The 12,755-nt window shown below is 45.3% G+C and overlaps 1 protein-coding gene across 4 annotated transcripts in view; it reads right to left on the bottom strand.

Moving 5' to 3' along the window:
• Window positions 1-12,755, bottom strand: part of CNNM1 (cyclin and CBS domain divalent metal cation transport mediator 1) — a 69,232-nt gene that overhangs the window by 13,984 nt on the left and 42,493 nt on the right. For all 4 annotated transcript variants that reach the window (XM_070780625.1, XM_070780626.1, XM_070780624.1 and 1 more), the window contains one exon: window positions 1,475-1,638. In XM_070780625.1, coding sequence (XP_070636726.1) covers window positions 1,475-1,638 — 164 coding nt within the window. The remainder of the gene's footprint in view (window positions 1-1,474; window positions 1,639-12,755) is intronic.

Here is a 12,755-nt window from a genome sequence, read left to right as displayed (position 1 = left end):
TAAAGTGGGGATGACAGAGTACCTACCTCTTAAGGTGGTTGTGGGACTAAGTGGATAATTCAGATCAAGGACTTAAAGTGCGTGGCACAGGGCACGCCACCAACAGTCATTACCCCAGCCCATTCCACAGGTACAGCCCCTCCTCTGGTAACTCTCCAGGGTTACTTTTATCAACGATGTGTATTTTAGTTCAGGGTGTCTACAGAGTCATGGAACACAGAAAGCCAGTCAGCACACACCACCCTCAAATTATCAGGGTGAGTGTTCTGAACAGAAGGAAAGGACCTTTTCCCACCTTTGTGATTCAGCACACCCTCATCCCCTGTAACCGGGACGACAGTCACCGAGTGAGCACGTTGGGTGTTCAGCTGGACTCAGGTAAATGGGTTCCCTTCTGATCTCAGGCCAAGTGTGTAATGATTTGTGGAAGGCTAGCAAACAAAACCAACAACATAAAACCTATCAAAGCAAGAGAAAGCAGGAAATCTTAGAATGTGTTTGTCTAATATTAAACTCAATGAGGGGTATGAAGAAACAGCTTTCCTTAATTACAAGGTGATAAGCATTGCTGCCTCTCTCATACTTGCAAAGTGATTCTCTTCAGATAGGTCAGGGACAGGGCAAGGTGGTATGATAATTACTACAAAGATTTTCAGCTCACAGACTGCATTGTGTTTTAGATTTCTAGATAATAATATGTGAAACCTGATACATATGTAAGATCATAGCTGGGATTCCCATGTGGCTCAGTGGTTAAGAATCTGCCTGCCAATGCAGTAGATGCAGGCGATGCGGGTTTAATCCCTGGGTCAGGAAGACCCCTGGAGGAGGAAATGGCAACCCACTCCAGTATTCTTGCCTGGGAATCCCCACAGAAAGAAGAGTCTGGTGGACTAGAGTCCGTGGGGTCACAAAGAGTCAAACACCATGGAGCACGCATGGAGGCACTGGGAAGCCACTATACACGACTATATTGTTGTTGATTAGTCCCTAAGTTGTGACCAACTCTTTTGTGACCCTATGGACTGTAGCCTGCCAGGCTCCTCTGTCCATGGGATTTCCCAGACAAGAATACTGGAGTGGGTTGCCATTTCCTTTGCCAGGGATACGCTCCTATATGCTTGGTTTATTAATCCCCTGCAAATGTATCTTGAATAAACCACATCAACCTTGTGCCAATGATGGGGCAACTAAAGGAAACAGTCCTGCTGGCAACTTCTCTCAGGCAAGCTAATTCCCTATCTCTTCCTGCCTCAGTTTCTCCACATGAAAAATGGGGAGACAGTCATGAACAACCAGGGTTCAAATGAACAAAGGAACGATAATAGTGACAAATAATGAACAGAATAAAACTGACTGGGAAAAAAAAAAACAACAACTGACTAAAACCAGGGCCTTTAGAAAGCCGAGGTATGGGGAACGGGGAACAGAAGGGTGCAGGGTCGGGGTGGGGGAGGGTCCTCTGCAGAGTTACCTTCACGAACTGCACGTCGCTGAGGATGTGGACCGAGTAGTCGGGTGTGTAGAGGTTGTTGCTGCTGCTGCACAGCTGGGTGTTGCTCCCCCCAAAGTCGCTGCGCTCACGGTTCGGAGACTCCGAGCGGTTCAACCCACTGCAGCGGGAAGGGGACCGGTTTACTGCAGACAAGAGAGGAGATGGGGGAAAGGCAAGGAGGGTGGGGTGGGGAGGCAGTAGTGGGAGGAGAAGGAGGGAGAGAGAGGAAGGGGTGTGGTTTACTGAGGTCCCGCAGGACATTTAGGTTATGGCAGCATGGGGCCCTCACCTCTCCCCGCAGAGCCCAGGAAATGCCCTGCTGCTCCGTTTCTGAGTATCAGATTCAGACCTCGGGGCTCCACGTGGCTCAGGCTCCTTCCCTCCCCACGACCTCTACCAGCGAGGAGCTGGGTGGCCCACTGCCCTTCTTGGTTCAGGGGTAAGGAAGGGAAGGACATGAGGACCCCATTGTGAGTGTGGGTGGCTACCCCAGACCATGAGACCCTTTATTTACCAAAGTGAGTTATTTTATATAAACTCCATTCACAAACCTTCTTTTAGAAAGGCTGAAGCCTTAGGTTTGCCCTAAAATCCACCTGGCAAGCACAGATAACCAGCCCTCACTGTGGTGAAGCATTTCAGAGGGAGTATCAGGCCTGCCTCCAGGCAGGGACCAGCAGAGGCCCACAAACCATATGGATAGATATTTAAATCACATCAATAAACTGTTAAAATATGCTCTACACTTCTCCTTGACAAATAACACCGTCTTGACAACCTAGTAGGCCAGGTCAGGCTCCTTAGAGTTTTGTGCCAGAAAATAGGCTGTAGGGGGAGACCCTGCCCTGCCCTAGGGCTTCCCGGCCTGGTCTCCTAGAGCTGTCTGGGTGGAAAATTCAGGATTCTTGTATCTGAAATATGGTCTAGAAGGAAAAACACAGCTCTGGGTGGTACATCCCTTTGGCTCCACGAACTACTCACCCCGCAGAGAGGAGGTGGAGCTGGGGAGGGCCAAAGTGGAGCCCCCTGCGGGATGGTTCTCAGGCAGGGCTTTCTTTAGGCTCACAGGCCAGAGGCTGGAACAGTGCTCCAGGCCTTTGGTCAAAGGCCTCCTGAATATTCTGAGTCAGTCTCTCTTTCCATTTTCAAGAACAATTTCTTGGGAACATTCAATTATGACCGTATCACTTGGTTTCAAAATGGACTGGGAACTGCCCTCCCAGGATCAATAGAAGAGAGGTTCTAAGGTGACTTTAGCATTACCTCCACCACAGAATAACCCTGAGTGAGACTGCAAAGCCCTTTCCACCGCTCTGCATCCCTCTGACACCACTCTGCATTTCTTCCCAAGAAAGAGAAGTGGGAAGCTGTGGCCTCTCCTGACACAGTCAGTTCAGGGGCGCCAATGAAGAGCCTGATTGTTAAGAGATTAGGCTCCTTGGTTCCTTCAGGGAAGAACTTTAGGAATTTAATTCTGTTTCTTAAGATAATGCTGCCAATCCATCAAAATGATTAGCATCTCTTTGGAGTGACTTCCGGAGGTCTGAAGGTCTGATTAGCTGTCAAGCTGTTACTGTTGTGGAAAGATTAAAATGACAATATGTTGAATCATTTTCTCATTAGAGCCAGAATAATCACTGCCTTGATCAGAGTATAGAATTAAGGGTTCTACCTTCAGTGTTTCCCTTCTCAGTTAAGTGTCATCCGCATATACACTGTTACTTGAACCAGAAACCTGGGAGTCTCCTGCGACTCCTGCCAATCCATCAGCCCCACATCAGGTCTCTGTTTCGGCTCAAGTCCCAGTTACCGTCACTCTTGCCTAGACCACAGTCCGGTCTTCCCACTTATAATCTCATAATCTGTTCTCACCTCAGCTGTCAAAAGCACATTTTCAAAACACAAATCAGGGGACTTCCCTGGTGGTTCAGTGGTTAAGAATCTGCCTTGCAATGTAAAGGACACAGGTCAATTCCTGGTGGGGGACTAGGAACCAAGACCGCATGCCACAGCTAGAGAGTCCGTGCGCTGCAACCAAAGAGCTTGAGTGCCACAACTAAGACCTGATGCAGCCAAATAAATAAATATTAAAAAAAATACACAAGTCAACTTCCAGTTGAATCTAAGCCCCCATGACTTGACCCTAAGCACTAACCCCGCCATGGCTTGACCCCTGCTTTCCCATCTGATCTCCTCCTGGGGCTCCCTTCCCACCATGCTTGTTCTGCTCCAGCCTACTGGCCCCCTTGGGGATTCTCAATCATGTAAGCCTCCCCCACCTCAGTAGATGCCATTTCCCCTTCTCCCCTCCTGCTCATTTTACCCTCATGCCCCCTTTTCTCCCCTCATTTTACCCCCCAATCCCTGCACTCACTTTTCAGTCATTCAGTTCAGTCGCTCAGTCGTACCAACTCTTCGCGACCCCATGAATCGCAGCATGCCAGGCCTCCCTGTCCATCACCAACTCCCGGAGTTCACTCAGACTCATGTCCATCGAGTCAGTGATGCCATCCAGCCATCTCATCCTCTGTCATCCCCTTCTCCTCCTGCCCACAATCCCTCCCAGCATCAGAGTCTTTTCCAATGAGTCAACTCTTCGCATGAGGTGGCCAAAGTACTGGAGTTTCAGCTTGAGCATCATTCCTTCCAAAGAAATCCCAGGGCTGATCTCCTTCAGAATGGACTGGTTGGATCTCCTTGCAGTCCAAGGGACTCTCAAGAGTCTTCTCCAACACCACAGTTCAAAAGCATCAATTCTTCGGCGCTCAGCTTTCTTCACAGTCCAACTCTCACATCCATACATGACTACTGGAAAAACCATAGCCTTGACTAGACGGACTTTTGTTGGCAAAGTAATGTCTCTGCTTTTGAATATGCTATCTAGGTTGGTCATAACTTTCCTTCCAAGGAGTAAGTGTCTTTTAATTTCATGGCTGCAGTCACCATCTGCAGTGATTTGGGAGCTCAAAAAAATAAAGTCTGACACTGTTTCCACTGTTTCCCCATCTAGTTCCCATGAAGTGATGGGACCAGATGCCATGACCTTAGTTTTCTGAATGTTGAGCTTTAAGCCAACTTTTTCACTCTCCTCTTTCACTTTCATCAAGAGGCTTTTTAGTTCCTCTTCACTTTCTGCCATAAGGGTAGTGTCCATCTGCATATCTGAGGTTATTGATATTTCTCCCAGCAATCTTGATTCCAGTTTGTGCTTCCTCCAGCCCAGCATTTCTCATGATGTACCCTGCATATAAGTTAAATAAGCAGGGTGACAATATACAGCCTTGACGTACTCCTTTTCCTATTTGGAACCAGTGTGTTGTTCCATGTCCAGTTCTAACTGTTGCTTCCTGACCTGCATATAGGTTTCTCAAGAGGCAGGTCAGGTGGTCTGGTATTCCCATCTCTTTCAGAATTTTCCACAGTTTATTGTGATCCACACAGTCAAAGGCTTTGGCATAGTCAATAAAGCAGAAATAGATGTTTTTCTGGAACTCTCTTGCTTTTTCCATGATCCAGCGGATGTTGACAATTTGATCCCTGGTTCCTCTGCCTTTTCTAAAACCAGCTTGAACATCTGGAAGTTCACGGTTCACGTATTGCTAAAGCCTGGCTTGGAGAATTTTGAGCATTACTTTACTAGCGTGTAAGATGAGTGCAATTGTGCAGTAGTTTGAGCATTCTTTGGCATTGCCTTTCTTTGGGATTGGAATGAAAACTGACCCTTTCCAGTCCTGTGGCCACTGCTGAGTTTTCCAAATTTGCTGGCATATTGAGTGTAGCACTTTCACAGCATCATCTTTCAGAATTTGAAATAGCTCAACTGGAATTCCATCACCTCCACTAGCTTTGTTCGTAGTGATGCTTTCTAAGGCCCACTTGACTTCACAGTCCAGGATGTCTGGCTCTAGGACAGTGATCACAGCATCGTGATTATCTGGGTTGTAAAGATCTTTTTTGTACAGTTCTTCTGTGTATTCTTGCCACCTCTTCTTAATAGCTTCTGCTTCTGTTAGGTCCATACCATTTCTGTCCTTTATCGAGCCCATCTTTGCATGAAATGTTCCCTTGGTATCTCTGATTTTTTTGAAGAGATCTCTAGTCTTTCATATTCTGTTATTTTCCTCTTCTTCTCTAAGATCCGGTCTGGCCACCTTAAGAATATTCCCCCTATTTTCCTCTATCACTGTCCCCTGTTCATCCCTTTAAAGCACTTTTCACAAGTTTTAATTAATTACATGTTTGTATTTATTTGTAATGTCTGCTCAGTTCAATGCTAAATTCCATGAGGGCAGAGACCTTGTCTTTTCTGGTCGTTGTTGTATATCTGGTATCTACCACAGTGCCTGGCCCAGAGTAGGTGCTCATTAAAGAAGGATGGAATGAACAATCAGCACCTAACAGTCCCTGAAGGAGTTTTTATTTAGAATCTAAATTTTGTTTTTAAAAAGGTTTCAGACCTTTTAGTCACTCTGGAATCAGAAAGCCTTTTCCAGCAACCTAAGTCATTCCTGGTAGACTGACTTCTTGAAGTGAGGGGTGGGCAGAAGGACACTCCAGGAATGCACTGCCACGGCCCCATAACTCGAGGAAGAGGCCTCAGGAAACATCAGAACCTTCTGTTTGTCTATTTAATAAGAGCGTGTGAAACCAGGAGGCCTGGAATCCTACTTACCAGCCGGGTGACGCTGGAGTGACCAGGGGCCGAGAGGGACAGTGATGGTGATGTGGAGAACAGAATAAAGCACCAATGTGACTGTGAAGAGCAGCAGTATTGGGCAGAAAAAGACGCATTTCACATTTGGCCCTGGTCCCTTGAAATAAATGGACAAGGTCTGGCTTGCCTAGACCCACTGTGGCTGTTCTGAGGTGGTGGCTGACTAAGTCAGTTGGTAGTGCTTCCTCAGGTCTGGTTGTCATGGAAAAGGGGGCAGGCAGCCCTGCAGGAGCGTGGCTTCCTTGGTGCAAGAAGAGTCTGGAAAACCACACCTTGATCTGGTAGGTTTTGTCCTCAACTCAGTTTGGAACAAAGAGAGTGGGTGTGAGCAGGGGTTTGTGGCTTCCGTTACCCTGAGAGATAACCACTGCTCCTTGATAATCCTCCACTTTGCCTGGTGGGACCTGTGCCCCACAACCCCACATCTCTCTGTTCTACATTCTCATCCCTTATGTCATCATTCAAGACAGCTTCAGTGAGGCTGATAGGGAAATATATCGTGCCTACTAATCAACTTCCGCTTACTTACAAGCTATGACAAACCTAGACAGCGTATTAAACAGCAGAGACATTACTTTGCTGAAAAATGTCTGTCTAGTGAAAGCTGTGGTTTTTCCAGTAGTCATGTATGGATGTGAAAGCTGGACCATAAAGAAGGCTGAGCACTGAAAAATTGATGCTTTTGAACTGTGGTGTTGGAGAAGACTTTTCAGAGTCCCGTGGACTGCAAGATCAAACCAGTCAATCCTAAAGGAAATCAGTCCTGAATATTCATTGGAAGGACTGATGCTGAAGCTGAAACTTCAATACTTTGGCCACCTGATGCCAAGAACTGACTCACTGGAAAAGACCCTGATGCTGAGCAAAGCTTGAAGGCAGGAGGAGAAGCGAACAACAGAGGATGAGATGGTTGGATGGCATCACCGACTCGATGGACATGAATTTGAGCAAGCTCTGGGAATTGGTGATGGACCGGGAAGGCTGGCATGCTGCAGTCCAAGGGGTTGCAAAGAGTTGGACATGACTGAGCGACTGAACTGAACAGAATTAACTTCTGCCTGAATCACTTCCACTTGCTGTTGAAAACAGAGGAAACAGTTTCACCCCTGTTTTTCCCAAAGCTCTCGTCTTCACTGGCACCCAGGGCAGGCATGTCGCCCTGCTGTCACTCATAGGGCCCACAAGTCAAACACAAGCAACATCACTGTTGTGCTGGGAGGAAAAACATATTTCTTGGTTTTTTAAGTAAAGACAATGCTATTGAAGGTTCATTCATAATATCCCAAAGGATTCTCTACAGCAAAAGATACAGCTGTCTTACAAAGGTTGGGTCTATAAAAGCCATCTTTAGAATGAAAAAGGAATCTTCATTTCATGACAAAGAAAGTCCCAGCTCATCTGACTGTTGTGCAAGATCAATGATTTTGTGTCCCAGAGCCTGACATTCCTCAATAGGTAGGACGCTGATGACTCGGCATTTTGGTAATTGTGCACATACACTCAGAAGTTTTTGAGCAAGGGAAATGGAAATGCTTTTAATAAAAAAAAAAAAGAGAAGAAATCAGTAACAGACGAGTGTCCCAGCAGCATGGCAAACTAGTTCAAGTTGTATAATTCCCCTTGGCATTTTCTAAGAGCACAGAGGCGCAGCTTGGGGGACTGAAGAGAGAAGAAAAATTCTAAGCACAGGGCAAAGAGGTCTAAGAGGCGACGGATTGGGCAGTGATGCATGAAACTGACCACAGGATCCCTCAATAGGGCTCAGGCCAAGCTGTTGACATCTCCCTCGCCCATCTTGCTCTTACATCATGCTCTCAATTTGGGTGGAGAAGTGTGGCAAGCTCAATCCTGCAGACTTCATGTGGTTTGCCTGTAAGGTACATCTGTCCTGGATGGCAAGTTGGAGTTACTGAGGTTGGGTGGAGAAGACACTGGGGTAAAATCGGGTTGTGGTGAGAGAAGGGGTGGAAGAGGATTTTAAAGAGAAGTCAGGGCTGGATGGAATCTCCCCTCATTCTGTACGGATAGGCAGGGGCCCTGAAAACCTAGACACACCTCTGCGACTCTTGCTTTACTCGTGACACCTGTGCCCAGAGCTCTCACAACTCTATCCCAGGAACAGGAGCCACGCACAGAAGAACGCTTCATTCTCCTTTTCAGTCTGGGGATGTGAGAAGAGGTAGGGTTCATCAGCTGCCTGCTTACATCTTTCCAAGTCTCACTGAGGGACAGAGAGGAACAGCCCAATTTGGTCATCGTCACTATGCCACAGGCCATCTGTGCTTTCTAAACTGGATGCGGGAATTTAATTACACAGGCTTATAAGAGTACAAACTAGGATTATTAAAATTCATCATTCTGGGGTACTATTCAACATCAGAAAACCAAATGCCAAAAGCTCTCTGTCAAAGCTACAATGTGAACTCTGCAAATCAGCCCAAGTTAGGAGCCCAGATGAACTCGCTCACATTACATGGAGCTTTAATGGTTCCCAAATGTTGACTATGCAAGAGCCGACCCAAAGGAATATTTCCACTTACCACATTTCACAAAGTAAAAAGATTATTTTTAGGTTCTTCCTTTATATTCTGGGGAAAAAACTATCCTCACTGATCTCAAAGTACATTACAAATGCAACTGGGCTTTGAACAAGGACTCTCGCTCGCGGCCTCTCTCTTGCTTTTGTTCTTTCATGGATTCAGAAGGACTGTCATGGGGAACTTGAAATCATCTCCACCATCAGGAGAAGAAAAAAGGAACGAATCCGGGGAGAGGGAATGGTAACTGTAGTGCGGCTGTGTACTCTCAGTGGTTTTAAATAAAAACGCCTGCAAATCTGGCTAATCACATATCGCAGCACACTCTGGAGGTAATCCCCACACACTCTGCTCTCCTTATTTCACCCTCAGGCTCAGCTAGAAGGAAACTGCCTATGAGTAATAGTGGCAATATTTGGAGTAGGGACCACCAGCCTCAATCCAAGGTGAGTACATACCATAGTTGATTAGCACAGCTGCTTTCAAAATGCAAACAAGTCACAGCCCTCTAGAGGGCACAACAGGCCCACATTCAGAAACACAGTAAGGTCCCAGGCAACAGAACAAGGCCTAAGAGAGTTGGATTCTGGTCCTCAGCCCTCCGCATCCTAATTACACGTCTGACACTGACCCAGCCGCTTAATTTCTTAGAGTTGTTTCCTTACCTATTGTCCCCAAACAATTTCTGCCCATCTCCTAAGGTGGTTGTCGGGATTTAAACAAAATAACCAGGTCTTTTAAAACCTAAAAGCCCTCTTAATTTCCAGGGACTCTCCTGGAGGTCCAAAGGTTAGGACTCTGTGCTTCCACTGAAGGGGGCAAGAGTTCGATCCCTGGTAGGGAAACTAAGATCCCGCCTGCCATGTGGTGTAACCAAAAAAAAAAAAGATGGGAGTAAGACATAACAATGAAGACCTCCAAGACCTTTTAGAACTAACACCCAAAGAAGATGTCCTTTTCATTATAGGGGACTGGAATGCAAGAGTAAGAAGTCAAGAAACACCTGGGGTAACAGGCAAATTTGGCCTTGGAATATGGAATGAAGCAGGGCAAAGGCTAATAGAGTTTTGCCAAGAGAACCCACTGGACATAGCAAACATCCTCTTCCAACAACACAAGAGAAGACTCTACACATTGACATCACCAGATGGTCAACACCGAAATCAGACTGATTATATTCTTTGCAGCCAAAGATGGAGAAGCTCTATACAGTCAGCAAAAACAAGACCAGGAGCTGACTGTGGCTCAGATCATGAACTCCTTACTGCCAGATTCACACTTAAATTGAAGAAAGTAGGGAAAACCACTAGACCATTCAGGAATGACCTAAATCAAATTCTTTATGATTACACAGTGAAAGTGAGAAATAGATTTAAGGGACTAGATTTGATAGAGTGCCTGATGAACTATGGACTGAGGTTCGTGACATTGTACAGGAGAAAGGGATCAAGACCATCCCCACGGAAAAGAAATGCAAAAAAGCAAAATGGCTGTCTGGGGAGGCCTTACAAATAGCTGTGAAAAGAAGAGAAGCAAAAAGCAAAGGAGAAAAGGAAAGATATAAGCATCTGAATGCAGAGTTCCAAAGAATAGCAAGGAGAGATAAGAAAGCCTTCCTCAATGATCAATGCAAAGAAATAGAGGAAAACAACAGAATGGGAAAGACTAGAGATCTCTTCAAGAAAATCAGAGATACCAAGGGAACATTTCATGCAAAGATGGGCTCGATAAAGGACAGAAATGGTATGGACCTAACAGAAGCAGAAGCTATTAAGAAGAGGTGGCAAGAATACACAGAAGAACTGTACAAAAAAGATCTTCACAACCCAGATAATCACGATGCTGTGATCACTGTCCTAGAGCCAGACATCCTGGACTGTGAAGTCAAGTGGGCCTTAGAAAGCATCACTACGAACAAAGCTAGTGGAGGTGATGGAATTCCAGTTGAGCTATTTCAAATTCTGAAAGATGATGCTGTGAAAGTGCTGCACTCAATATGCCAGCAAATTTGGAAAACTCAGCAGTGGCCACAGGACTGGAAAGGGTCAGTTTTCATTCCAATCCCAAAGAAAGGCAATGCCAAAGAATGCTCAAACTACTGCACAATTGCATTCATCTCACACGCTAGTAAAGTAATGCTCAAAATTCTCCAAGCCAGGCTTTAGCAATACGTGAACCGTGAACTTCCAGATGTTCAAGCTGGTTTTAGAAAAGGCAGAGGAACCAGAGATCAAATTGTCAACATCCGCTGGATCATGGAAAAAGCAAGAGAGTTCCAGAAAAACATCTATTTCTGCTTTATTGACTATGCCAAAGCCTTTGACTGTGTGGATCACAATAAACTGTGGAAAATTCTGAAAGAGATGGGAATACCAGACCACCTGACCTGCCTCTTGAGAAACCTATATGCAGGTCAGGAAGCAACAGTTAGAACTGGACATGGAACAACACACTGGTTCCAAATAGGAAAAGGAGTACGTCAAGGCTGTATATTGTCACCCTGCTTATTTAACTTATATGCAGGGTACATCATGAGGAACGCTGGGCTAGAAGAAGCACAAGAGGGAATCAAGATTGCTGGGAGAAATATCAATAACCTCAGGTATGCATATGACACCACCCTTATGGCAGAAAGTGGAGAAGAACTAAAAAGCCTCTTGATGAAAGTGAAAGAGGAGAGTGAAAAAGTTGGCTTAAAACTCAACATTCAGAAAACTAAGGTCATGGCATCTGGTCCCATCACTTCATGGCAAATAGATGGGGAAACAGTGTCAGACTTTATTTTTTTGAGCTCCCAAATCACTGCAGATGGTGACTGCAGCCATGAAATTAAAAGACGCTTACTCCTTGGAAGGAAATTTATGACCAACCTAGACAGTATATTCAAAAGCAGAGACATTACTTTGCCAACAAAAGTCCGTCTAGTCAAGGCTATGGTTTTTCCAGTGGTCATGTATGGATGTGAAAGTTGGACTGTGAAGAAAGCTGAGCACTGAAGAATTGAGGCTTTTGAACTGTGGTGTTGGAGAAGACTCTTGAGAGTCCCTTGGAGTGCGAGAAGATCCAACCAGTCCATTCTGAAGGAGATCAGTCCTGGGTGTTCTTTGGAAGGACTGATGCTAAAGCTGAAACTCCAGTACTTTGGCCACCTCATGCAAAGAGTTGACTCATTGGAAAAGACTCTGATGCTGGGAGGGATTGTGGGCAGGAGGAGAAGGGGACGACAGAAGATGAGATGGCTGGATGGCATCACCGACTCAATGGACATGAATTTGAGTGAACTCCGGGAGTTGGTGATGGACAGGGAGGCCTGGCATACTGCAATTCATGGGGTCACAGAGAGTCGGACATGACTGAGCGACTGAACTGAACTGAAGACATAATATATGTAAATTAATGCATCTGTATTAATAAATCAAGTATGGGGCCAGAATGTTCCCAGAACTGCTTTCTGTAAATCCAATGAGTGAGGCTTCTTCTTCTGCTGAGATGGAACAGAAGTAAGAATGACTGGAAACACTCAATTATAGGATTATACTGATGAACTAGAACTAACCTTTTTTTAAGTAGGAAGTTTTCATTAACTAGGTTTTCTGATGAGCTGAGGGTTGATTTTTAAAAAGTATATTCCAGCTCTCATGCTTTCATTCTTCTTCTTTTTTAATGCTTTGATCTTTTTAGTTGAAAATATTTTAAAAATGTGCATCTTCCCTTTCTGCTGAAACTAAAGAGCACATTATTCATTCATCAAGACTCCCCACGTGGGAAGGATCTTGAAGGTCCATGATGTGGTCATTTCTAATTTTGCTGGCATGTGGGAGTGACCACTCAGCTGGTGAGGGCACCAGAATGGCATCTCTGATGGGCCATTCTCCTGTAGTCATCATAAAGGCATGAGCTCCCACAAAGTGAGAAAAAAAATTTTATTTATTGGTGGAAAATCACCATGAAGAGAGAAAACTGATAAAATTGGAGAAGGTGGTTAATTTGTTTTATACAGATAAGCATG

Source organism: Bos indicus, chromosome 26, assembly GCF_029378745.1.
Source record: "Bos indicus isolate NIAB-ARS_2022 breed Sahiwal x Tharparkar chromosome 26, NIAB-ARS_B.indTharparkar_mat_pri_1.0, whole genome shotgun sequence".
Classification (NCBI taxonomy): Eukaryota; Metazoa; Chordata; class Mammalia; order Artiodactyla; family Bovidae; genus Bos; species Bos indicus.
The sequence above is the reverse complement of the archived record's forward strand: the minus strand, read 5'-3'. Positions and strand labels throughout refer to the sequence as shown.